General features: G+C 50.4%; 1 protein-coding gene across 8 annotated transcripts in view; it reads right to left on the bottom strand.

Moving 5' to 3' along the window:
- Nucleotides 1-21141, bottom strand: part of ADA (adenosine deaminase) — a 32000-nt gene extending 10859 nt beyond the window's left edge. For 2 of the 8 annotated variants that reach the window (XM_060078622.1, XM_060078624.1), the window contains exons 1-3: nt 17678-17833; nt 6354-6413; nt 5851-5912 (exon numbers count right to left, since the gene is read on the bottom strand). In XM_060078622.1, the coding sequence (XP_059934605.1) occupies nt 5851-5912; nt 6354-6413; nt 17678-17710 (155 nt within the window). In that variant the 5' untranslated portion in view covers nt 17711-17833. Of the gene's footprint in view, nt 1-5850; nt 5913-6353; nt 6414-10444; nt 10532-17370; nt 17411-17677; nt 17834-21097 lie in introns of those variants that run through there. The other 6 variants (XM_060078623.1, XM_060078625.1, XM_060078629.1 and 3 more) reach the window with 5 other exon arrangements.
- Between the last annotated feature and the right edge of the window lie 6773 nt (nt 21142-27914).

The raw sequence follows: 27914 nt of genomic DNA, 5'->3' as shown, positions 1-27914 counted from the left end.
TCAGTTTTCCCACTTTTAAGATAAAAGGGACAGGCCAAGGACACCAGACAGTCAAGAAATGCTTCTACCATGAGGGACAAAAGACCAAAGGCACTCTACAGAAACAGAGAAATGCAGAGAACAGAGAACTTAAAAACCCCAAATGATGGGGCTTCCCTGGTGGCGCAGTGGTTGAGAGTCCGCCTGCCGATGCAGGGGACACGGGTTCATGCCCCGGTCCGGGAAGATCCCACATGCCGTGGAGTGGCTGGGCCCGTGAGCCATGGCCGCTGCGCCTGTGCGTCCGGAGCCTGTTCTCCGCAACGGGAGAGGCCACAACAGTGAGAGGCCCGCGTACCACACACACAAAAAAACCCCAAAATGAATAGCTTCAAAGAGAGGAGACGATGTTACATCCTTGAAACAAGAGCATCCCTTTTTAAAAAGAGGACATTCAGAAAGTAAGGAAGAGCTCTTGGAGATTTGGAAGAATATGGCAGCATCCATCAGGCTGTAATAAAAAGAATGGAAAATAAAGTTGAGAAAATCCTCCAGCAGGTAGAACAAAAGACAAGATAAAAAATAGGAGCAAATGATTAAGAAAATTAGGTGATTAAACCAGGAGGTTCGGCCTCCAGTTATCCACAAAGCAAGAACAGAAGAAAGAAGGGAGGACACTGCCAAAGAAATGGAAATTCGACCCAAGTGTTGAAGTCCTTTAATAGCTTCTGTTCTTAAAATATTAAAATGTTTCCCTACATGAATACCTGTGCCCTAAACCTCCTAAATATGCCCCCTTCCCCTTCTGCATGACTCCAGGACCTATGAGTGACCAGTGGGTATCACAAGGGGGTCACCCTGTTGCCCAGTTTGCCAGTCAGACTCCCATCCCTACAAGACATCCCCAGGGAAGATGAAGCCCCGGGTGCAGTCCTAGCACCGAGGTCAGGTGCTCAGCACCCTTGGGCCTTCTCCTCCTGGTCAGTCGGCCCCAAGGTCACCCTCCTGAGGCCATCCCCAGTCACCGTAGCCTCTGCAGAGCCCATACCAGTTGTTAGATGCTATATTTTGGATATCTTTCTGGGAGCTGGTGGGTGGAAGGCAGAGGAGGTGAGGCTAAGGCTCCGACCCCCATATTCCTAAACACAATGGCCACATTTGCCCCAGGCCCCCTGGACCGATCCAGAGATCCAGAGCTTTCAGTCCTCTCCCTCTGCACATCAGCATCTGAGGGCCCACAATGTGCTGGGCACCCCATGGATAGCCGTGACCAAGGCAGACCCGTGTGTCTGATCGTCCCCTTTCCCCTCCCCCCCCAAACCCCTCCCCCTCCCAGGCTCCACATTTCCTAATACGGCTCCTCCATCCATCCAGCTGCCTGAACCAGAGACAGGGGGCTCCCCCTGACTCCATCTCCATTACCCATCAATAGCCGGTCCCCAAGTCCTAATTATTTCTTCTTAAATATTTCTCCAACTAGTCTCTTCTCCAGCCTCTCTCAACAGCCACCCAAGAGAGATCTTTTTACCCCGCAGATAGAGTGGCCTGGGAAGGCGTTTCGGAGGAGGTGACATTTAAGCAGAAGAGTGAGACTGTCCTTTTCCCCTGAGGGAGCAGGCGGAGAGATCCAGGCAGGCAGGGTCAGAGCCCTGCTGAGAGCCCCAGGCAGAAGCACCGAGGGAATTCCAGGGCAGGGAGGCTACAGTTCAGAGCAGGGTCAGTGGTAGATGAGCCAACTGCCAAATGGGGGCTTCGTAGGAGCCGGGACCTTATCCTGAAAGCACCGGGAAGCCACTGAAGGATTCTAAGCAGGGGAGTGACATGAAAAGACGTACTTTTTAAAGAGCTCCTCCTGGCTGTGGTGTGGGGAACAGACAGAGGGAAACCAAGGCAGAAGCCAGAGCTCCCACAGCGGTCCCCTAGGAGACGATCCAGCACCTCACAGGGGACTGGGCCTCCGGAAGCTACTCAGACTGAGCTGTAAAGATCCTGTCTGGGACCCAAGGTTGAGGCAGGAAGGAGTTGTTCCTAGGTCCCCTGCCACCCACAGCCACTAACCGCAGCCACGGCTCCCTCCACCCAGGGCTAAGCTCAGCTCTTAGATGGCCGTGCTTCCCCAGTCAGCCATGGCCACGCCCCGGGTGCTGCTCAGTCCTCTGCCCTCCACGCTGGGTGATACACTGAGAGCCCAGTAAGAAGGATGAACATGGACTTTGGAGTTCAAAGTCCATCCTCCTCCTGTAGGTACCAGATCACCCTGGGCAGGAGCTGTCCCCTTGAGGACCACCATATGCTTGTCAGTAAAACACAGATGGTACTTTGTTTTCAAGGTACAGGGAGGAACAAATGAGACTATTTGTGTGTCCAGGGAAAGATGACAGACTTTGAAGCCCAATGGCCTGGGTTTAAATCCCAGCTCTTATTTAAAGGCTGTGTGGGACACTCCCCTAGTGGTGCAATGGTTGAGAATCCACCTGCCGATGCAGGCGACACGGGTTTGATCCCTGGTCTGGGAAGATCCCACATGCCGCAGAGCAACTAAGCCCGTGCGCCACAACTACTGAGCCTGTGCGCCACAACTACTGAGCCCACGTGCCACAACTACTGAGCCCACATGCCTAGAGCCCATGCTCCACAACAAGAGAAGCCACCGAAATAAGAAGCCCATGCACCGCAACAAAGAGTTGCCCCAGCTAGACGCAACTAGAGAAAGCCCGTGCACAGCAACAAAGACCCAAGGCAGCCAAAAATAAAATTTAAAATTAAAAAAAAAATAAAGGCTGTGTGACCTTGAGCAAATTACCCAAACTCTGTTTATGAGATCTGGCATGTTTGAGAAGAGAGGTTAACACAGGCTTTGTAGGACTTCAAGGAACGTGTGTAGGCTTTGGCTCTGACCCTGAGCATGGCAGGAGGGTTTGAGAAAGGAAGTGATCTGATCACACTGTTTTAAGATGACTGTTCTCACTACAGTACTGTGGGGACAGTAGATGGGGGAGGCCAGGGTGGACACCTGGAGACTGGTCAGGAGGCCACTGCAATAGTCCAATGGCTCAGACCAGGATGGTGACAGGGAGGAGACAGTGGCCAGATTCAGAATGTGCTTTGGAGAAGAGCTGGCAGGGTCAGGAAGGAGATTGAGAAATAAGTTAAGCCCCCGGAGAGAAGATGGAATAAGAAGAAACAGGTGAGGGAATTCCCTGGTGGTCCAGTGGTTAGGACTCTGTGCTCTCACTGCTTAGGGCCGGGGTTTGATCCCTGGTCAGGGAACTAGGGTCCCACAAGCTGTGCGGTGCAGCCAAAAAAAAGAAGAAGAAAAAGAAACAGGTGAGGGCTTCCCTGGTGGCGCAGTGGTTAAGAATCCGCCTGCCAATGCAGGGGACACGGGTTCAAGCCCTGGTCCAGGAAGATCCCACATGCTGCGGAGCAACTAAGCCCATGCGCCACAACTACTAAGCCTGCACTCTAGAGCCCGAGAGACACAACTAATGAGCCCACGTGCCACTACTGAAGCCTGCACACCTAGAGCCTGTGCTCCGCAATAAGAGAAGCCACCGCAATGCGAAGCCCGCGCACCGCAACGAAGAGTAGCCCCCGCTTGCTGCAACTAGAGAAAGCCCGCGCGCAGCAATGAAGACCCAACACAGCCAAAAATAAATGGATAAATAAATAAATTTTTTTAAAAAAGGAACAGGTGAGAACACAGTCAACTGAGGCCCAAGTCACAGAGGCAGGAAAGAGGCTACTGGATTTGGCCAGGGTGAGGGAGGGGCCCCAGGCCAGATGCTGCTCTCCTTCCCCCCCTCAGCCCCAGCTCGCTCACAGCTGGGAGTCCTCCAGCGTGTTCTGTCCATATCCCAGTCTGACCAACTCCCCGGTCCCCCTGCCTGCTGACCTCAAGATCAAACTCCAGCTGGATCAAACCTGCACCCACCTCTCTAGGGCCCATGAAGGTGCCTAGACAGTTCCTGAGATGCCAAGTGGATGTGGGAAACAGAAAATCCGACCAGTTGCCCCACGAGAGCTGTTGCTTTTCCTCCTCCCTCTACCCGGCCCTGGACACTCTCACCTTCTTGCTCCGCTAATGAGCGCTATGTGACCCTTTAATGAGCACCCGCGATTAGATCCCATCTTGGTGCCCGGTTAACCCACCCTAATGGCCTCATTAAGGTCCCTGCATCAATAACTGGCACTTGACATGGGCAAAGGACAGGCAGAGATAATCCAAGGGGCTTAACCCCAGTCAGAGCCATAGGTTCCAATTAATATTATTAAGTGACATTTATGGAGCATTTAGCCTGCTCGCCCTCAGCTAAGTGTTTTTTGTGCAATACTTTACCCAGACCTCCAGCTGGCAGGGGCATAGACCTAGGGTCACACCTGTGTTTATGAGACAACTTACTTCCCCAATCCTGGCTCAGTTCCCTCGTCGGTAAGACAGGGTCAATAATATACCTATCTCACAAGTTGTCACCAGATTCCAGTAAGTCAATCCAGGTGCAACATTTAAAGCAGTGCTTGCCATGCAGTAAAGGCTAATATACTTACATGATAAGTTAAATAAAAATTAAATCAACAACAGCTTCCTAGGGCAGAAAAAAGTGCAACAAGATGGAGAAGCGTGTTCTTGCCAGAACCCTCTCAGGGAATTGGAAGAGACACTTTTTTTTTTTTTTTTTTTTTTTTTTTTGCGGTACGCGGGCCTCTCACTGTTGTGGCCTCTCCCATTGCGGAGCACAGGCTCCGGACGCGCAGGCTCAGCGGCCATGGCTCACGGGCCCAGCCGCTCCGCGGCATGTGGGATCTTCCCGGACCGGGGCATGAACCCGTGTCCCCTGCATCGGCAGGCGGACTCTCAACCACTGCACCACCAGGGAAGCCCAGAAGAGACACTTTAAGTGTCGGGGCAAACGCCCAAGGATCATCAGTTCTCTCCTAAGGAGTGGGTGTCTGGATAAGTGAGGGGGTTCTGGCTTATGAAACAGAGGGTTCAAATTTGGATCCCGAGCTGAACTGCTCAAAGCAGTGAGGAGAGGCAGAGACCTCCCAGCTCCAAACAAAATGAGCAGAGAACAAACCCATGAGGAACAGGGAGAGGTAGGTGGCGGGAGGGACCCCATCTCCCAGGTCAGCTCTGGAGGAAGGTCCTGTTCTTACTTTCAACCTACAGAGGCTGAGGCCACAGCAAGGAAATAGGGTGTCCAGATTTGAATCCAGATCCACTGGCCCTTGAAGTCCTTGCTTTTAAGTGCTAGACCCCAAAGAGGGGATATCATGAGCCCTTGAAATGTGGGGAGGGAGGGCGGACCTCCCTCACTGGGGGTGCTGGGGACCCTTCGGCCCGCCAGCATCCACGAGATCAGAGGCAAGAGGTACATTCTCCTTTGGAAGATGCAGAGATTTGGGCCCAGAGAGGGGGCACCACTTCCCCACGGCTCCCAACAGGTTACCATCGTGAGTAGGAAAATCTTGGAGGGTCAAATGGCCCAGGGTCAACCCTTGACTCTACTTGTTCTGTGGCCTTGGGCAACTGCCTTCACTTCTCTGAGCCTGCTCTCTTCTCAGTGACATGGGGATGGCAATGCTCTCCTCCAAGTGTGGAGGGATTAAATTCGCTGACTCAGGAGAGGGCTCAGCCCAGCCCACCCCTGGGAGATGCTCAGCAAATGGTAGCAGCATCGTATGCGGGTGCATCACCTGCCACAGGCTCTCGGCTGAGTCAAAAAAAAAAAAAAAAACAGTGACTGGTTCAGCCCTGGGAAGAGTGAGTGAGTGAGTGAGTGTGTGTGTGTGAAGCAGCAACCCTGGAATTCTCCAGAGGCGTCTGGGTCAAACTTCCTAAGGAAGAAGGCCTCTTATCTGTGGACTTACCTGACATAATATAAGATGGTTTCAGGCTTGATGGCTCCATCCAGATGGACGTGCAGTTCTACCTGCAAGGGCACAGAGGAAAAGGAGAGAAAAATAAACACCCATGAATGCCTGAAGGACCTTACAGAGGGTCATTGTTAACACTAATGTGATAACCATCAGTCACCACACACACTTCACTAAACTGTTTACACGCATTATCCTGTTTCATCCTTGTCTGTGGGGTGGGTTTAATTATCATCTCTGCCTCTTCCACAGTGGAGAACACTGAGGTTCAGAGAGGTTAAGTAACTTGTCCAAGACCACACAGCTCTAAGCGATGGAAACAGGAACCCAACCCAGTGCCTTTGTTCTTAACCACAGCTGCTAAGTGGCAGAACCGGAATTCTAACCCAAGCCCAATTCTGAAGCTGGTGCTCTTTAACACGAGGCCAGCCATGGGCCCGGAGGAGCAACAGAGCCTCAGCCACCATGCAGGCAAATCCCACTCTCAGCCAACTCACCAAACAAGATCCAACTCTAACAAAAAGGACTGGCCACAGACCTTCCGGACTAGTGAATACCTACAACATATTTCAAAAATCAGTCTCCATTTTCAAAAGCATGTGTTACTGAAAACGAAACATAGCTTATCAGGAATCAATATTTGACAATAAGATCCTTCCAGGACTCTAGAAAGGGCACCAGACACTTGGCCATCTTGGTGATCCTCTCCCACATGCTCAGCCCCATGGACAATACTCCATACACAAGGCCAAGAGTTTAAGGACAAGGACTTTGGGGAGAGCTCATCAGGCTGGACTCCCAGCTCTGCCCCTTCTCTGGCTGTGTGATCTTAGACAAGACACTTGATCTCTCTGAGCCTCAGTTTTCTCAACTGAAAACAGCTGCAAAGATTGCCTCGCTGTCCAAGAAGAGTTTAAGGATTTAAAAAGACAGTGTATAATGATGAAAAATCTGAAAGAGAAATTAAGGAAACACTCTCATTTACCATTACAACAGAAAGAATAAAATAACTAGGAATAGACTTACCTAAGGAGGCAAAAGACCTGTATGCAGAAAACTATAAGACACTGATGAAAGAAATTAAAGATGATACAAACAGATGGAGAGATATACCAGGTTCTTGGATTGGAAGAATCAACATTGTGAAAATGACTATACTACCCAAAGCAATCTACAGATTCAGTGCAATCCCTATTAAACTACCAATGGCATTTTTCACAGAACTAGGACAAAAAATTTTACAATTTGTATGGAAACACAAAAGACCCCGAATAGCCAAAGCAATCTTGAGAAAGAAAAACGGAGCTGGAGGAATCAGACTCCCTGACTTCAGACTATACTACAATGCTACAGTAATCAAGACAGTATGGTACTGGCACAAAAACAGAAAGATAGATCAATGGAACAGGATAGAAAGCCCAGAGATAAACCCACGCTCATATGGTCACCTTATCTTTGATAAAGGAGGCAAGAATATACAGTGGAGAAAAGACAGTCTCTTCAATAAGTGGTGCTGGGAAAACTGGACAGCTACATGTAAAAGAATCAAATTAGAACACTCCCTAACACCATATGCAAAAATAAACTCAAAATGGATTAAAGACCTAAATGTAAGGCCAGACACTATCAAACTCTTAGAGGAAAACATAGGCAGAACACTCTATGACATAAATCACAGCAAGATCCTTTTTGACCCACCTCCTAGAGAAATGGAAATAAAAACAAAGATAAACAAATAGGACCTAATGAGTCTTAAAATCTTTTGCACAGCAAAGGAAACCATAAACAAGACCAAAAGACAACCCTCAGAATGGGAGAAAATATTTGCAAATGAAGCAACTGACAAAGGATTAATCTCCAAAAGATACAAACAGCTCATGCAGCTCAATATCAAGAAACAACCCAATCCAAAAATGGGCAGAAGGCCTAGACAGACATTTCTCCAAAGAAGACATACAGATGGTCAACAAACACATGAAAGGATGCTCAACATCACTAATCATTAGAGAAATGCAAATCAAAACTACAATGAGATATCACCTCACACTGGTCAGAATGTCCATCAAAAAATCTACAAACAACAAATGCTGGAGAGGGTGTGGAGAAAATGGAACCCTCTTGCACTGTTGGTAGGAATGTAAATTGATACAGCCACTATGGAGAACAGTATGGAGGTTCCTTAAAAAACTAAAAATAGAACTATCATACGATCCCACTACTGAGCAATCCCACTACTGGGCATATACCCTGAGAATACCATAATTCAAAAAGAGTCATGTACCACAATGTTCATTGCAGCACTATTTACAATAGCCAGGACATGGAAGCAACCTAAGTGTCCGTCGACAGATGAATGGATAAAGAAGATGTGGCACATATATACAACGGAATATTACTCAGCCATAAAAAGAAACGAAACTGAGTTATTTGTAGTGAGGTGGATGGATCTAGAGTCTGTCATACAGAGTGAAATAAGTCAGAAAGAGAAAAACAAATACCATATGCTAACACATATATATGGAATCTAAAAAAAAAAAGGTTCTGAAGAACCTAGGTGCAGGATAGGAATAAAGACACAGACGTAGAGAATGCACTTGAGGACACGGGGAGGGGGAAGGGTAAGCTGGGGCGAAGTGAGAGAGTGGCATGGACATATCTACACTACCAAACGTAAAATAGATAGCTAGTGGGAAGCAGCCGCATAGCACGGGGAGGTCAGCTCGGTGTTTTGCGACCACCTAGAGGGGTGGGATAAGGAGGGTGGAAGACGCAAGAGGGAGGAGAAATGGGGATGTATGTATATGTATAGCTGATTCACTTTGTTATACAGCAGAAACTAACACAACGTTGTAAAGCAATTATACTCCAATAAAGATGTTAAAAAAGAAAAAAAGAAAAAGACAGCAGAGGTGGGCGAGTTCGGCCCACAGGAAGACAGCCCCTGCCTCTCAGCCAGGGCCCTTTCCGCAGGCTGTTAGAAGCACAGCAGGTGCTGAGAAACAGCGTGAAAGCAACTGCCACCTCCCTGTTCCAGGTCATGGAAGACACTTTCCCCCAGCCAGGCAGAGAGCCAGAAAATTTTTAATAAACATCTCTACCAGGGTGGGGCCTTCTCTGGAACTTGGGAGCCTGGACAAGAAAGTGGCTGCCCTGGCTGGACAGGGAGTAGCCAGGGAGCCACTGGCCCAAGGGCATCCTGGAAGCACCCACGTGAGCTGCTTCCTGTGGGGGAAATCCGGCCTGGGGCCCATGGGAGGCCAGCAGAGACAGGGCCGCCAAGCCTCCGTATCAGCAGGACATCCAAGTAATCACATCTCTCCGGAAGTCACTCAGCAGCAAAGGACCAACTCTGTCACAGACCCTGCATCCAGGGAGTTGCTGGATTCCCTGATGAAATGAATTCAATGCCCGCTCAGCCAAACGTTTATTGGGTTCTCAGAAAGTGTTCTGCTTTGGAAACACGGAAGCTTCCGGTGCAGGGAACTGCCAACCAGCTGTCTGACCTTGGACAGGTGACCTCACCTCTCTGAGCCTCTGTTTTCTTATCTTTAACCTTCACAGGGCTGTGGCGAGGATCCAGCCAGAGAGATGGGGTAGTGCTGTGGTTAGAGCTGCAATCCCAGCTCCTCCACTCACTTCCTGGGTGACCTGGAGAAAGTTACTTCGCTTTCAGTGTCTCGGTGCTCTCATCTGTCCAGTGGGGAGGATAACATGCCTTCCTCCCAGGGCTTCGTGAGACTTAACCACGTGATGCACCTAGCCGTGCTTAGATCAGGACTCAGCAGGTAGCAACAGCATTTAGCATAATAAGCATAACTAAGAATCCCTCATTCACCAAATAGTTGAGGCCCTGCTGGGTGCACTAGGGATGGAGAGAGAAACTAAAGTGACAGAGTCCTGCTCCCGTGAGGCTTACAGTCCAGCAAGGGAGAGAGACACTAAGTAAATGTCACGTTGGTAAATGTACAATCACAAGCCAAGACAACTCCTGGGAGGCACAAACAGAGACCTACCAAAGAGGTAACAAACAAAAGAACTCGCCCAGCTAGAGGGCCAACGATGGCTTCCCAGAGAAAGCAGCACTTAAGCTAATAGCTGAAGGAGGAAGAGGAACCAAGTAGGCAAAGGCAGGGGTGAGCAGGAAGGCTGGAAGAGCATCTAGGCAGAGGGAACAGCATGTGCGAAGGCCATGCAGTGGGAGAGGATGTGGTGGACGAGAGGAACTGAAATGGGCTCAGAGAGGCGAGCGGTTGTGGAGCTGGAGAGGCTGCAGGGGCACAAGGAGGACTGGGTTCCAACCTGAGAGCAACAGAGAAGCCATGACAGGGTTTGAAGCTGAAAAGGACAAAGCATAGCAAGACCGGTTAGAAGTGGTCTTATGAAGTTTATGAGCAATAATGGTGCCTTGGACCAGGGTGGCAAGGCAGATACGGCAAAGCAGGTGGACAGGAAGCCATGTCAAGGATGATGCTTCAGGTTGGGCCTGGGTGGGTAGCGATTCCCACGCTCTGAGACAGAGAACCCAGGAAGAGGACCAAGTGCTGAGGGGGAGAGCACAGGGAGAGAAGTACGGTTAGTTCGATCTTACTTATGTGAAGTCGGGACACCTCTGAGACCTCCAGATGCACATGGACGGACCCAGTGGCTGTGCAGGTCTGAGCTCCAGGGATCCAGGCTGGAAATATGAGTAGGAATATAGATGACTGAGGCTGTGATTTTGAAGGAGCTCACCCATGAAGGGAACGTCGAGGAAAGAGCAGGGGACAAAGCCTGGACAAGCGCCAGCACCCAGTGGCTTGTAGAAGAGGGTGAGCCTGGAGAAGAGCTGCCAGAGAGATGGAAGGGAAACCAGGAGTGTGTGGTGTGCAGAAGGCAAAAGGCGATCAGACTTCAAGAGGGAGGAGTCACCCCCTCACCAGGGTCAGTGCAGAGGGCTGAACGGTAGTCCCCCAAAAGCTGTCCATATCCTAATCCCCAGAACATATACTTCCACAGAGGGCAAAAGATGGGATTACAAATCTTGAGAGGAGGAGCTCTTCCTGGATTTATCTGGATGGGCCCTACACCCAGTCCTCTTTCTCCTTATAAGGGAGGCAGAGAGTTTTGAGAGACACACACAAGAGGAAGCAGCCCTGGGACCACAGCAGCAGCAGAGAGTGACGCGGCCACAAGCCACCAGAAGCTGGAAGAGGCAACAAATGGTTACTGAGAAGGTAGGAGTGGGGAGTCCCTCTGAGAAGAAAATAGAGGAGCAATCAGCCAGGGGGAAGGAACAGGAAGGAGAGCGAACAGGCAGAGGGACATGCAGGCGCTAAGTGTCGGAATCAGGTGGTGAGAGATGAGGCCGGAGAGAAAGTTAGCGGGGTGGAGGGCAGGGAGATCTCACAGGTCACAGTAAAGTGCGATCCCCTGAAGGGTTTTGCACGGGGGAGTCACCTTCTAAAAGCTTTCTCCGGCTGCTGTGTGGAAAGCAGGCTGAAGAGGAGTCAGAACAGAGGACAGAGAGCTGACACAGTGGCCCAGGTGGGAGATGAGCCGCCACTGGGAAGACTCGCTGCAGCACCAGACGCAGCACATGCTCAGGGAGCCTGAGCCGAGCAGTGTGAGGGAAGGAGGCCTCAGAGAGCCCACGGGCTGCGGGAGACTGGAGTGCCCCGGGGGGAGGGAAAGCAGAGCCTGCCACTTGCCCACCGTGCCCTACAGGTCCCAGCCCTCCTCAGGGCCTCCTGGGAAGCTGCCCAGACACGCTTCAGGGGAGGAACAGAGGCCAGGAGCTGCCTCCACAGGTGGTCCAAGCTCAGGCAGGCCTCCCACTGAACTTTCTGGAAAACTGAGACTACCCATGGAGAAACCTGCCAGCTCAGAGATGGATGGGGACCCTGCTCTGTTGGACCCATTCAGAGAAAAGAAATAGCAGCAGTGGCCTCCAACTTACTGAATATCTCCTATGTTCTGGACCATCTACATGCATCATCTTATTTCATTCTTAAAACCAGTGAGGTGGGGACTTCACCCCCATTTTACACATGAGGAAACTGAGGCTCAGAAAAGTATCCAAGGACACAGAGGCAGTGATGGAGTTAGGATTTGTACCCAGGTTTGAATCTTGAGCTCCTGCTCTACTTTCTCGGCAGGCCTAGCCTCAGATGTAAATAATCCAGCAATAATAACAGCTGTTTACTGTTATCAGACCCTTTATTTCATTTGGTCTCCACCCCTAGGCAAGGGACACACTAGCTCCATGTTGCAGATGGGGAATTGGACTTGCCAAGCTGAGCTCAGAGGAATTCCGTGACCTGCCCAGGGTTACCCAGACCTGCAGTGGCAGATCTGGGTTAGAAGCCAAGCCCCTGCACCTCTAACCCAAGTCCTGCGCGCTGCCACACGACCTCCCTGGCGCTTGCACCAGACCTACACCCGGCCTCCTGACCACTCAGGAGGAGAATCTCAGCACCCCCCTCCCCTACATTCACTCTCCATGGGCCTGACTCACAGCGAACATCTGACAGAAGTGCAGGAAATCCTCCAGGTCTAAACAGGAAGCATCCCCAGTCGCCAAAAAATATTTACTAAGCCCCCTTCAGGTGCCAGGCTCTGTGGGGACGTGGAGAAACATGCCGAGTCCTTGCTCTCAGGAGATGCCAGGCAGGCAGGTAAGGCCCAGGGAGGTATATGCACTCGCCAAGGTCACCCAAGGTGTCAGTGGCAGAGCCAGGACGGGGACCCAGGGTCTTGGACTCCAGGACCAGACACTCCCACATCTGACTCCCGCTCACAGCTGGAGGGGCTGTCTACCTTCCAGGCACACCTGAATCACACTACTTCTCCCCAGACCCCCTGCAAACACACCCATTTTGTTTTCATCCCACTGACTTTTTCAGTTTACTTACCATGCCCCTGTCCCCAGCTCTTAGGTTCTTTAAAGCGGGGACTTTGTGCTATCATGCTGTGCCCTCGGGGCCTAGGACAGTGCCCCGCCTAGCAGGAAGTGCTCAGCAGGTGTTGAATGACTAAGTGATTGTTTTCTCCTCCCCCTGTCCCATGGCAGCAGCGCCCTGTCCTCCCCCTGCAGCAAAGGAGGGCTGACCTACCCCCTTGGGCCTGGCAGAGAACCCAGATGGCGCAGAGTAGCCAGGGTTGCTCGACCAGCGCCCAGAACCCGGGCACTGCGGTCAGAACCTGGATGAGCCACAGGCGCCCACTTCCCTGCTTAGCCCTGCTCTTGGCATGGAGCTGGGCATAACCAGAGGTCAGTGCCCTCATGCCACCACAGCCTCTCAGCTGACTTTTGGGGTGAAGCCAGCAGACAGAGCAGCTCCAGGTCTGACATTGTTTCAGTCACACGTCCTCCAGGCAAGTCCTCTGGGCTCAGCCGCACCCGGGCTCCTATAGCTCCGAGGCACAGAGCAGAAGGGGCCTAGCAGTCCCTCAGAGCCTCCTGCTGACTCAGGGCCAACCAAGCTCTCGGCTGCCTCTGTGAGCTTCCCCAGGGGCTTCACAGAAGGCAAGGTGTGTCCTCAGCCAGGGGGACAGCCTGTTGAGCAGCAGCCTAGGAACTTAGCACAGTTACCCCCATTTTATAAGTGAGAAGTCCCAGGCTCAGAGAGATTAAGGAACTTGCCCTAGGGCACAGTGTAATGACTGCCACAGCAGGAAGCTGTTTGACTCTAAAGCGGGAGGTCATAACCCCCACGGCACACTCTGTTCATCCTGCATATGGGTGCTGAGTCAGCACTGCTAAAATCTAAACATGATTAATAACCATGACAAGGCTAATCAGTAGCAGCTGGCATTGGCCTGCCCCCTGCCCCAGGCCTGCACTTGGCATTGCATGTAGGGTGGATACAAATATGATTCCCGTTTTACAGATGGGGAAACTGAGGCACAGAGAAGCAACTCACTCAAGACCCCCAGAGACCGTCTCTTCCCCCACCTTGCCGCTCTGGAGCTTCAGAACCCTAAGGAGTGTGGGTGAGCCTGGTCCCAACACTCTGGGTAAATGTAGGCTTGGACCTCACCTTGGCCGCCCTGGCTTACTCTTCTCCCCTGTCCAAAACCAGGCCACAGTCCTACCCTTCCCTGGCCCAGGGGGCACCCCCTAGGACAACAGGGCAGCCGGACAAGCTTCTTCCAGCTCACAGGGCCCCTTCCCACCCAGGCCAAGCCCACCCTGAGGTCGGATGTAGTCTGTCCTGCCTGTGTGTGACCACACACACCGCACTTCCCTTCTCTGGTCCTTGCTTCTTCCTCTGTCCAACAAAAGGTTTCAATGAAACCCAATCTCACTCCTCCCCTCCCTCCCAACTGCCCGGGGGCGGGCGTTGTAACAAGCAAGGCCGGCAGGCTCTTCCCAGCCAGGGGCATTTTTCTTTTAACAGGTGGCTCTGGTAACAGAAAAGCACAAAAAGCCCAAAAGCCAAAGCAGTGCTAACACAGTGGGCTTTGTGGCTGGAAGGTGAGAGAGACGGAGAGAGAGAGACAGAGACAGGGATGCAGGTGGAGAGAGGCCACCACAGGCCCCCAGCGGGGGCCCCAGGGAGGAAATGCACACCCGAGGGCCTGCTGCGCCAGCCAGGTGCTTCACAAGCGCTAACCAGCATCCATTTCCCCCAAGAACACTGTGACCTTGGCTTTGTCAGCCCACTTTACAGAGGAGGAAGCTGGGGCTCAGGGAATTGTCCACCTGAGCCCTTGTAGCTGCTGAGTGGTGAGGCAAGGATCCAAGATCAGTCTATCTGAATCCCACAGCCACCCCGATTTACAAAGTGGGGTGTAAATCAGCAAAGCAGTTAACAGCATCTGCTTCAGTCTTAGGTAGGTCTCGGTTCAAGTCTAACTCTGCTGCTTTCTGGCTGTGTGACTTTGACAAGTTCCTTCCCCTCTCTGAGCCTCAGTTTCCTTATATGTATATGAAGATAATAGTAGGACTTTAAAGGGCTATTGTGAGCATTAAATGAGTTACTATATGCAAAGCAGTTGGAACAGTGCCTGAAACGGAGTAAACATTCAAATATGAGAAAGAAAAGTATGTTGGACCTTGAGCCTCAATTCTCTGCATTAGGAAGGGACCGGGCTATTCCAACCTGGACCAGCTCACTCTCCAGCCTACAGCTTCAAGGCTGTCAGATTTTGTGTAGCCTTGGACAAGCCACTTCACCTTTCAGGCCTTAATTTCATCATCTGTAAATGGGGACGAAAACAGCCGCCTTGTTGAGCTGTCCAGAGGATTCTGTGAGATAAATCACTGAAGGTGCCTGGTACCCACGAACACTCAAATGGCAGCATTGTTACTGTTATTATAATGACAGGCATGTGATCAGCGTTGCTCTCTGAACAACACTGAACTCCTGAGGGCCATGGGATTTTCCAGCCTTGCCTCATGTGGAAAGAGACTGATAAGGGCCACCTCTCCACACCCTGTTGTGTTCAGGAAGCTACTTGTTGAAATAACATAATCAGAGCAGGTAGGCAGCCGCCTAGGATTTTGCTACTCAAAGTGTGGTCCACGGCCCAGCAGAATTAGCATCTCCTGGGAGCTTGTTAGGAGCACAGCATCTCAGGCCCCCTCCCAGATCTCCTGATTCAGAGTCTGAACAAGCATTGACAAGCGTCAGGTGATGTGACTATACATTAAAGTTTGGAAAACACTGCCTTGCTCTGCCTTCTCAAAGTTGGCCAGTCCTGAGCCTCACCTGGTGGTAGGTATGAGACGCCAAAGAGCCCAGCAGAGGCTCCTGTCCCAGAAAGGACCACACCTGGGGCACTGGAACCACCACCCCCAAAGGCTTCTGCAGAGGCAGTTCAGGAAAGCTGGCTAGGGCATGGGATTTTTTGAAGCCAGCCCACCCTGGGCTCAAACCCCAGCTTGGCCACATCCTAGCTGTGTGATCGTAGGCCTAGTTAATCTGTGCCTCTCTGACCATCTATAAAATGCGATGACACCAGCTACCTCCCAGACTCATTGCTAGGATCCAATGAATTAATGAAGGTTAATGTATTCAGAATGGTGCCTGGCACAGAGCAATAATTCAACTCAATAAGCTCTAGCTGTTAATACTACTGGTTCTCATTACTAGCTACTCCACAGGGAAGGCAGGGAACTGGCTCTGGTCACAGGGGCTCTGAGATTCACACTCCTAGCTTTGCTGGCCAGCTCAGGCACGTTTGCTCCTCACAGTAATATAAAATGTATGACATCTCATGTACATAGTGGCTGACACTCTACCTTCCCTCCCAAGCATTGCCTTTTAACCTTTGGACACCCCCATGGCAGGTGGAGCCCATTTCCCAGGTGTAGAAACTGAAGCCCAGAGAGGGGAAATGACCTGCCAGCTTGAAGCAGAGAGGATAGGGAGAGGCCTAAAAAATGGACATGATAATAATAGTCCCTCCCTCATAGGCCTGTTGTAAAAGTGTTGCAAAGACTGAGTTGGTGCATATAGCAAGTTCTACAGAAGGGTTGCCTATTATTTCTCTCCATAACCCCTATTTCACTCCCAGTCAAGGAGTGTCTACTGCCTTGGGATTCATATCAGGGTAAGGTGATCCCCCAGCCCAAGGGCAGAGGGAATCCCAAAGCATTAAAAAAAAAAAAAAAAAAAAAAAAGGAAAAAAGGGGATTCCCTGGCCATCCAGTCGTTTGGTCTCCCGCAAGCTTTCACTAAGATCCTGCAAGCCGCGTGGTGTGGCCAGAGAAAGAAAAAAAAAAAGCCTTCAAAGGAAAGAAGAACTAATGATGGGGCCTGGGGCATCCAGACGAGCTGTGAAGGAGGCATGGGGGATGCAAGAGCTCAGCCCCAGGGCCTGCGGCATCTGGCAGGGAGTAGCGAGCATTTGCCCTCTGGTAGGGGCATCAGAAGTGGGGGCCAGGCCTCACCTCCTCAGAGCCCCCCTCACCTTCCCCACCTCCCCACGGATTCTCACCAATGCTTTTCCGGTGATACCTGCCGTCATCACTCACACCTGTTTCTCAGAGAAGTAAATTGAAGCTGATTGCAGCTCACCCCTTCCCCTAACCCACCCCCAGCAGTCTCAACCCTACTAGCTGATTCACCCTGATGAACAGACTCCTGGGCCCCTGCCTTCCTTGGACTGAATCTCAGGGCTCCAAAGCCCACCAAGTGGGCCCAGACCCTCCCTGAACCCACTATTCCCTCCCACCCAAGCTGGTGGGAGGAGGGACAAGGGGTTTATCCCTTGGGGCTAGTGGCCGTGGCTTGGCCCCAAGTGAACCCTACCGGGGCCCAAGGCCTAAGGCCCACCCAGCCCCTCTAGTGTGTAGAGAGGGATGCCCTGCTCCCCTCCCCTCCTGTCTCTGGCATGGCCCAGTGCTCTCACGGGCACATCCACAAACCTAGGCTCCTTGGCACTACAAAAATCATCATAGTGTTGGAGTATAAAGCTGTTGCCATTCACCCAGCACTCAGTATGTATTGTCCACAACACTAGGTGCCTATGGGTGTAGAAACCGGGCCCCATTTTACAGCTGAGGTTCAGAGAGCTTAAGCCACCTACCTAGGCTGCTCAGCGCCGGTGGTGCTAGGACGCCCATCTGACAGATAGTGAAACTGAGACCCAGATGGGTCAAATCAAAGGCAGAAGCAGAACTTGGAAGACAGCCAGGGGCGCCTCCGAATTCAGGACTCTTCCTGTCTCTTTGCCTCTCATTAAACGGCCTGGAGGCGGGCGAGGGCCTGAGCTGAGGGAAGAAAGCGCCTGCAGGGGCCCCGTTTGCTCCCCGGCCGTGGATGCCCCTAAGCCCTCCAGCCAGACAAGGACCCGGACGCCGAACCCCGGACCCCGAGCCCCCGCCCGCGCTCACTTTGGGCTTGTCGAAAGCTGGCGCCTGGGCCATGCTGCCAAGCGTGCACCCCGGCGCTGCTCCCTCCGCCGAAAATCGGTGGTCCCGCTGGGTCAGAGGCCGGTCTGCTTTCCCGGGGGCCTGCAGTGATCGCGGCCCGCCACGCTCTTCTTAATGGGTCCCGGCTCCACCCACCCCCCACGCCGCCCCGGGCCCCGCCCACGCCCACGCCCACGCCCACGCCCCTTTGCCGGCGCCCCTGCTCCGGCCATCAGACCCGCGCAGCGCATTTCCTGGAACTCCTGCAGGGTGGTGGGGACGTACCCGAGCCACCTCGGGGCCGCGGCCCGCCCCCAATCGCTAGCCCGGGACGCCGGGTTGGAGTCACCTGTGGGCTCAGGCTGCAGCCGCCTGGCCGGGCTCTGCCTCCTGCCCGGTCACGCTACTGCCTGGGCGCCTGCAGTGTGCCAGGCCCGAGCTGGAAGCTGGGAACCGGTGCGCTTCACAAACCTCGTGGGTCTCGCACTCTACGGGGCGAGACTCACGCTCATCGCAGAATCACACAACGTAAATGCATAATCAGGAAGCTTTAATGGGGGCCAGCTGTGGCCTGCAAGTGGTGGAAGGCTTCTCTGAGGACACGGAGTTTACCAGGTGAAGTGGGTCGAGGTGGGTGCAGGTGGAGTGGAGGAGGGCAGCCGAGGTGGAGAGACTTCGTGAGAGACCCCAGGGAGCTGGGGAATGAAAAGAGGGGAGGGGGGGCACACAGCGAATCCCCTCCTAGGCATTTACCCTTGAAAAACCGGCCCACGGTGCAGCCGGAGAAAGCCTACAAGAATGTTCCACCAGCGCTGTTCCTAATAGCAAAAACATTGGAAACACCCAGATGCCCATCCACAGGCGGGTGGTCAAATAAACTGGAATATTCACACCATGGAATATTATACTGCAGTAAAACTGAATGAACTTCAGCAGACAACAACACAGATCTATCTCACAAACAATGTTGAAGAAAAGAATAAGTTGCAGAAAACTACATACTCTATGATGCAACTTTTAGAATGTATAATAAAAGCGAAACCAAACATGCATGTTTAGACAAACATGCATCAGCAGGAAAAAAATTTAAAGCAAAGGAAAGATAAACACAAATTTGAGAACAATGGTTATCTCGGGAATGGGGGAGGAGGAGGGGGCAGGGAGCAGCATACAGGTACATTCAGGTTATTGGTGGTGTTCCAGTACTTGGGTGGGATGGTGCTGCTATTTCATTTCATTATAGAAGAAATACATTAACAATGAATAAGGGGGAAAGGGGGAGTGGGAGGGTGGAGGGCAAGGGGCCAGAGAGTCAGGCAAGAAACCAGGTCACGTGGGGCCTGTGGGATGCGGTGAGGATTTGGTCTTTCCCCTGAGAGCACTGGAAAGTCAATGGAGGGTTTTAAGTGGAGGCGAGATGAGGTTAAACTTTTATTTGGGAAAAACAGCCTCCAGCAGCTACTCCAAGTGTGGTCCTGAAATCATCGGCATCATTATCATCTAGGAGCAGATTAGAACCACAGACTCTCAGACCCCATCCCAGCCCTTTTGAACTGGAGTCTGTACTTGAACACCATCCCCCATGTGGTTCGTGTGCAGCTGGAGATGAAGCCTGGGCTCGCTGCTCTGAGGGGAAGGCATTGCAGAGGGGCCAGAGGATGCGTGGGAGAGCAGGGAGGAGGCCACTGCAGGGTCTGGGTGGAGATGCCCGTGACAGTGGGGGAGACGGGGAAAATCAGGTGCAAGCTACATTTAGGGTGTAAAATCAGCTGGGCTTGTGTCGGGTTGTGTGAGAGTAAGGGCGAGAACGGGTCAAAAATGATCCTTCGGATACATTGTTGAAGCCAGAGGGGTTTTCTGTAAGATCCTTTCCTGGTTCCCCATGTCACTCAGGGTACATGATAATGGCTCCTGTTTACTGAGACATACTTGGAGCCAGGTTCTCAGGGAAGCACTTCGTAAGCACCATCCCATTTAATCTCTACAGCATCCTGTGAAGTAGGAATGGGTCCCACTTGACAGATGAGAACTCTGAGGCTCAGAGAAAGGACAGCCTGCTTGGCACATGTGTTATACATGGCAGAGCTGGGACTTGAATTAGAATCTGACTCCAGAACCTTCACTCTCCACCTTATTACTGTCTCCCCAGCCCCTGTCATGATATTCCAGTCCCCCTCCAACATCAGTCCCATCACTTCCCAGCACATTCCCCAAACACGAGTCAACCTGGATGACTTGCTGTTTGGTGAAAAGTGACACGGTTCTTTGCTAGTCCTCCCACTGCCCGATGGAGTCTAATTTTCCTCCTTTTGTGCCTGGGCTGGACTGAGTGACTTGTTTGATAGAATGTGGTGGAGGTGGCATTCCTGGACTTTGAGCCTAGGTCATAAGAAGTCTTGCAGCTGCCACTGGGACCTCTTGAACATTCTTTCTGGGAACCCTGAGCCACTGTGTAAAAAATTCAAGTACCTTGAGATCATCACACTAAGAGAACCCATGTATAGTCATTTCAGTCCACCAGCCTTTCCAGCATCTCCACCGAGAAACCAAACACACTAGTGGAGCCACGTTGGATCCTCCAGACCAGAACAGCTGCCAGCTGACTATGTGACTACAGTTGTGCCATGTGGAACAGAAGAATTACCCAGCTGACCCCAGCCCAAAGTCCAGACCTACACAATTGCAAATATAATAACTGGCTGTTATTTGGAGCCACTAAGTCTTGGGGTGGATTGTTAGGCAGCCGTAGATAACAAATGCTGGCTCCAACACACCTCAGCCCCTCCAGTCTCTGCCCCTTAGTTTACTCCATCCTGACACCTGGAAAAGCCTTCTCCCAGATCCTGGACTATCGCGATTATGCTTTCCAAGCAGGTCAAATGCAAAGGAAAAAAATCAGGCTGTGTGCTGCACATCTTCTGTTTGACCCTCCAGATGCCCTTTCTGCCCTTCTCGCTACTGCTGTGCCAGGCAGCCTGACCACTATGGAAACGCCAATAGGCTCTCTTGCTCTCTGACTTCTGGTTGGGTTTGGTTGTTAGGGGGCACCAGCAGGAGATCAGAAGGTGGGAGGAGGGAGAAGTCAGGATGATTATGCCCTCTCTCCCCCTGGCACAGTCACGGGGTCAACTGTGTCTCTCTACCAAGGTCAAGGCTCCCAACAGGTGGCCCTCTCCACACCATTCCCTCTCCAGGTTCCCTCCTGCCCCTCGGGCTACTGCACTAGCCTTTGTTGCTTTCCCTAAACTCTGCTCTCTGGGTGAGGGTCACCCCAAAAGTAGAGCTTGAGATAAAGATTTGAGCACAAGTAGTTTATTTGGGAAGAGATCCCAGGAAGCATGGGAAGGGGAGGGCAGAAGTGAGAGAGGACGTGAGAGAAGCTAATACATCCAGACAGCTTACCAGCCAGGACAACTGGAGCTCAGTCCCTCAGCGGAACTCGGAGACGACGAAGAATGTGTCCCAGAGCTAATCCAGCTGAGGAGCGAGGAGGCTGCCAGGTTTATCCACCCACTGCCCACTGCCATTGTTGGAGGGCTGCTCCAGGATGTTACGTTCCTGGAGTTTTTAGGTTGCTCAACACGGTGGCTAAGCTTACTTGCACAGTTAGAAAACACCTGCAGGAGAGAGAGAGAGACAGAGAGACAGAGATGCTGACTCAGGTATTAGTAGGGAGCAGCTGTTGCCACGTAGAGGTCATTGCTGAGGACATATGGGCAGTGCACTGACAGCTACACCTACCTACTTCTTTGTAAATAAATAATTTGTAAATTATACAAATTTAATATTTTTTCAGCTTTACCAAGGTATAATTGACAAATAAAATAGTAAGATTAAAGTGTACGATGGGATGATTTGATATACGTATCCATTTTGAAAGGATTTTTCCCCATTAAGTTAATGAATGCATCCATCACCTCACACATTTACCTCTTTTTGCATGTGAGACCATTTAAGTTCTATTAGCAAGCGTCAGTTATACAATAATGGTATCAACTATAGCCACCATATTATACATTAGATCCTCAGACTTTATTCATTTTATAACTGAATGTAAATAATCCCTTTACTAAACTCTCCTCAATTACTCAGTTTGAATGTGTCGCCTGGTTCCTGCTGGGACCCTCAGTGATACAGGCTGGCCTTGAACTTCTCCATGTCAGTACACAGTGGACCAATGTCTACAGAGTTGGAGGAGAGATGGAGAGAGATACCCTCCCCCAGATTCATTATCCACAAAGTACATCATTCCTGTATGAAGAGAAGCAAGATCTATTTTCAAACACGCAGGAATTGTAACCCTCACATACCCTTCCTGAAAAATCTAGTTTAAGATCTAATTCCAGTCAACAACAACAACCAACAAAAAACAAACAAAAAGGACCCCACAGAACTAATGAATAAGAATATCCCAATCTGAAACAATCCTGGTCAGGAGTATTATCTCCAGTTAAAGAATTAAGTTGTGACAATAACATTGGTAACTTAGTACTACAGCACTAAATATAATTGTTAAAGTTGTGAAGGGGAAAAGTTACATAATGAAAAAAATCTGACTTTCAAGGCAGATGTATTAGGTTAACGGTAGTTACTGTAACAGACTGTTACAAATACCTGGCAAATTCACTAGAAGTAGAGTTCTTGTTCATGTAACAGTTGTGGGTGGGCAGAAACTCTCCACTCAGTCCTTCTGAATCTACAACACGTGGGTCTCAAGGTTACCCTGTGGGTCATCTTTATTCCAGCCATTCAGAGCGGGGAGTATTAAGGAGTGTTGGGGCTTTTGAGGGGCCAGGCTCAGAAGTAGCACACAACTCTTCAGTCCACATTCAATCACCACAACTGGGTCATGTGGCCACACTGAATTGCAGGGGAGACTGGGAAATGTAGTAGTCCAGGCTGGGAAGGAGCGGAGAGCCTGGATGTGGATGAGCATCTAGCAGCCTCTGCTGGAGTGGGAATGCATCTTTCTGAAGGTAGCCCTTTTGCTCCCCTTCCCATAAGACTTGTCATCGTCTTCCATGTATCAGAATCATGGGACCTTGTCTAACCTCACCAGCCAGGTGGATAGTCTTCAAAGGCAGGACACGTTCAACTTCTCCTACATCTCCAGCCCTGACCCAGGGCCTGCTGGAGAGTAGGAGCTCGTTATATGTTGGTGGAATGATGGAAGGTGAGTAGACAATTCAGATCATTGTTCACAAGCTCCTGAGATATATGGGAAGCCCTCGCCTGAGCGTGACCTTGTGTCCAGTCCTATGAAGGGCTCAGGCTGCCTTGGGTTAAGGGAGGGCAAGTCAAAGCATAAGGGAAAGGATTTCAAGACATAGGCAACTTAACCCCTCTTAACCCCACACACTCATACAAAATATGTATCACAATAATAGCTCCTATTTATTGAGTATCTATTAGGTGCTGGTTATCGCAGGAAGGTATGTGCGTGATCTCATCAAATTCTCGCAGCGGCCCTTTGAGGTAAGTGATTAGCTCCGTTCACTGGTGCAGAAACCGAGGCTCAAAGTGGTGAGAGGTGGAGCTGGAGTTTGAGTGTAAATATGCTAGACCTCAACCTGTGCTCTTGACCTCTCTCAGCATCCGAAGAAAACAGGATAGGTTGGGCGGCAACCAGGTCTGGAAGAGCCCTGGGCGGGCAGGCAGGAGCCCTGGGTTTGCATCCCAGCTCTGCATCTGGCTCTGTGGACTGAGAGTGGGTTACCTCATTTGTTCAGCCCATAGCTCCCCAGCTGGCTCTGTACCAGTCACAGGACATGGAGAGAAAAACCCCATTCCCAAGTTGGTTTGCTCACAGCGCAGCAGGGGAGCCAGTGCCATTGGTTTGATACAATATGACAAGGGTCATTAAGCATTTCTTCCTCTTTGGCTCTGTTATCTTCCTCTGAGAAACTCTGAGCAAGGGATTGGGACGTCAAGGGTTGCAAACTCAAAGGCTGACAGAGCCAGCATGGAATGCAGACTGGAGTCTCGGCTCCACTGCTTCCTGCTTTGTGACCTGTGACCTAGGCAAGTCTTCTCTGAGCCTCAAATTCCTCATCTGTTGCGTGGAGACACACATTTACATACCGAGCTCATAGGGTAGTGCGTATATATATAACATACCGAGCTCATAGGGTAACCCATATACATATCTAGCATATAGGATAACGTGTGTGTGTGCGTGTGTGTAAATATATATATATATATAAAACTAGCTCATAGGATTATATATATATGATTATATATGATTTATATATAATATAGGATTGTGTATCTATAAAATATTATATATGTAATATATATACTATATATATGCCTTATAGATATTTTATATTATATATATACCTTATAGATATTATAGAAATTTTATATATATATATTAGCAATAGAAGTGGGGATTGCTCAATGAGGGAACAGATGCTCCAACTAAATCCTGCCGTGCTGAACGAATTCAGTGTTGCCAGGTCCTCCAATTATTCAAGAAAAGCCAAATATTGCCATATTAATGTTCAAAATGTGTTCAAATAGCTCCTGATTTTAAAAACTTTGTATGAGCTAAAGAAAACATCTGTGGGCCAGATTTTGCCCCTGGCCCTGTGGACTCCATAACAGCTAAGGTCTCTGCTGATTCTCATCTTCTAGGATCTCTGAATAGGAAAGAGGACAACAAGGGAGGGGTTGCCCCCGACTTAACTTCACAGGATTAGAATCAGATGCACACAACAGAAAGTCCTAAAATAATAGTAGCCAAAACAAGAAAGAAGTCTATTTCTCTGTCATGTGAAAGAAGTCCAAAGGTGGGCAATGCAGGCTGGTATGGCAACTCCGTGAAGATGGTTCCTTCCATCTCTCTTTCTGCCATCCCTAGCAAGTGGCCCCTTTCCTCATTGTGCAGTATGGCTGCTGGAGTACTGGCCATCACATCTGCAGCCCAGAGAGCAGAGTGGAGGAAGACCATTTCTCTTATAAAGATACTTCCTGACTTGCTCACAGCACTACTATTTACATAGTCACATGGCCACACCTAATTGCAAAAGAGACTGGAAAATGCCTTGAAGCTAGGGGGCAAGGCAGCTATCTAAAAAGGGAGATTCTGTTACTAAAGAAAAAGAAGGTAGTAGGTATTAGAAGGCAAATAGCCTAGTGTGTGAGGAGGGCATGTGGCTAGCTGGAGAGGGTGTTACCAGGCAGCTAGCTTCTGCCGCCCACTTCACCTCTTCTGCCTCATGTCTTTGAGTCTCTTTCTGACCAAAAGAAAATTAGAGAACAAGACAAAAAGAGGCCAGCTGAATAGAATAATGACAGCAGCAACTTACCAAGGACCTGCTAGATTCCCGGCCCTGTGCTGAGCCTTGCATGAACATTCTCTCAGAGCATCATGGTCCAGCCTCTCCCAAGAGGGAGCCTCCTGCTCCGGTGGGGAGGGGTCATGCCCTGCCTGTGCCAGCTGGGGTAGAAGAAATCCAGTTGTCCCACAGATGGTTACCCACCAGGCTTTCTGGTTTTAATTCTGCTCTGCACTCGGCCTTTGGAGATTCCTGGTCCCTCCAACCCCTGAGACTTTCTGAAGATCTTAAATTGTCTTGTGTCCTGATGGCTCCCCCTAAATTGTCAGGTTTCAAACTCTCGGGTTTCTTAAGTCAGTCCCCACTCACCATCTGCTTTCCAGCTTCCAGAATGTGGTTGACTCCTCTTATCTGCTGTCATCTTCTCACACGGTCTCTTTGTTCCAGCGGACAGGTGTGCTTTTTTTTTTTAATGCCTTTATGTCCTCATACTGGAACTCCAGAGAACAGTGAAGGTAAATCTATCCGTTCAGTCTGCCATGTTTAACTGGCAGCCTCCAGCCTGCATCCTTCACTCGGGCAGCCCTCAGCAGTAGAAGGATTGTATAACATTCCCATCCCACACGCCTTCTTCCTCACCAGCTCCAGGAGCCCGCGGGACCCTCAGCACATGGGGCTCTCTTTCTCCCCCTCTGAGTCGGGGTATGCTTATCTCCTGCCTCTACAGCCCCAGACCTGCTTCTCAAGGTCAGGGGTCTTGCTTCTTTCTTCTTTGCACTTAGACAGGACTGGGCAAGCCCGTGGCAGGTGGCTATGAGTCTCTGGTGTGGCTCATTCCTGAGAAGTCAGGGGTGGGCTTCAATGAGTTAAAATTCAAAGCTGGGGATGTGAGCCAGTCATTTCTAAATTGGAACATCAGAGTAAATCTCCTCCCAAGGGTATATCCCCACTGACTCCCCTTGAGTCAGCGCTCAAGGGGAAAACCTGATAGAGTGCCCTCGTTCCTGTAAACCCCTTAGGAAGGTGCTGAGGTGGAGACAGACACACTGCCGCTGGGTGAATCTGACGCAGCTGGCACCTCCTCCAGGGTTTCCTCCCCATGTCGTGCTTAAGTGCCCACAGGAGATCCTTGTTTGGGTTCAGAAGCCATGTTGTATGAACAATATGCATCCCCAGACCCCAGCATCCCCCTCAGTGGGTCCTGATGCTCACAATACTCATAAGAGAAGAGGCACATGGTCCCCAAGAACTAGGGTGAGCATCCATCCCAGCTGGATGGGCCTGATGAGTTTTCTAGGATGCAGGAGTTCCAGTGCTGAATCCAGGACAGTACCAGGGCAACCTGGATGGCTGGGTTACCATCAAGAACACCTGTGGCAGCAGGTTTGCTCCTTGTATGCCCTCCTGGGTGTGTACTTGTTGCACATGAGGCTTAAAATGGTTATTTTCTGTTTCCCACCCACCCCACCCCCACCTTGCCTAGCAAGGCAGTTGGTGGAGTGGTTCAGAGAGTGGATTCTAGAACTGGGATGCCTGGGTCCAAATGCCAGCTCCAACACCAGCTGTGAAGCAAGTCACTCTACCTCTCTCTGCCTCGGTTTCCTCATCTATAAAATGGGAAGAAGAATCTTAAGTTCTACCCCATAGGGTTATTGCAAGGATTAAGTGGGTTAATGGATGTAAAGCACTTAGAAGGTATAAGTGCCCCAATTCCTTATCTAAAACACCGATGTCTCAGGGCCCTCATGCATTTTGGGATTTGGGGAGTTTGGGGGTTTTAGAAAGCACATGCCGTATGTTATAGTAAGACGCTAGTGGTGGTGGGGATTAAATTAGGAGTTTGGGATTAATATATACACACTACTATATATAAAATTGATAACCAACAAGGACCTACTGTATAGCACAGGGATCTCTACTCTGTATTCTGTAATAACCTATATGGGAAAAGAATCTGAAAAAGAATGGACATGTGTATATATGTATAACTGAACAATTTTGCTGTATACCTGAAACTAACACAACATTGTAAATCAACTATACCCCAATATAAAATAAAAAACTTAAAAAAAAGATATTAGTGGGGGGTCTGGGTTAGCATGCCATAATTAAACACATTAATATTTCTGCAGAGAATAATGTATGCATATTCATACAACTGACCAGGTTGGGTTTTTGCCACCAAATGAGTTTGGGTGCTAAACTTAAATTATTTTGCTCAGACTTTCTGGCTCCCACCAGAAAATTGAGTCAGGAATTGTAGGCCTCTGTAAGGGTTTGTGTTATTAGTGTTTAATGCACATCCGGTGTAACTGCTGTGTAAGCACTTCTTGAGAGCAACTCAGTGCTTTTGTGCCCAAGGCTCTTTTGGGTTCATGGAGTTTTCAAGCAAAGCCTTTCTGCATCAACAGCTCTGAACACACTTCAAAGACAGAGGGGACTCTCTTTTCCTCTTTCTCTACCCAGGCCCTCAACTTAGTGATTTCTCTCTGTTCCTTTTAATATGGCGGCGGCGGAGGGGGAGTGTTGGATGCAAATTCAAGTCTCCAAGAGCCTTTCCCAGGCTGAGCTGGGGAAGACAGCTGGCCCTCAGTGGAGGAGGGGAGGATAAGCCTTGGAGAAGGTATGAGCAAACGATGCTTCTGGCAAAGCTGCCGTGGGATCCAGGCGGGAGTCTGGTCTGGGTAGGCGAGATCATGGAGCCCAAGAAGGATCTGTGGCTTCTCAGCCGCCCCTGGGCATCCACAATCAGCTCCATGGCAGATGCTGCCTGCCTTGCAGGAAAGCGTGGGAAGGGATGCCGGCAAGTTTCCTCAGGTGAGGTGCGTTTTCTCCAAGCCCTCCAGAAAATGTATGTTTGACAGGTGCTCAAGGTATTAGGGAATTAGAGTGACTGAGGGGGAGGCGAAGCCCCAGCCCAGCCACTAAGAGAGGGCTCA

This window comes from Mesoplodon densirostris, chromosome 16, assembly GCF_025265405.1.
Source record: "Mesoplodon densirostris isolate mMesDen1 chromosome 16, mMesDen1 primary haplotype, whole genome shotgun sequence".
In the NCBI taxonomy this organism is placed as follows: domain Eukaryota; kingdom Metazoa; phylum Chordata; class Mammalia; order Artiodactyla; family Ziphiidae; genus Mesoplodon; species Mesoplodon densirostris.
The sequence above is the reverse complement of the archived record's forward strand: the minus strand, read 5'-3'. Positions and strand labels throughout refer to the sequence as shown.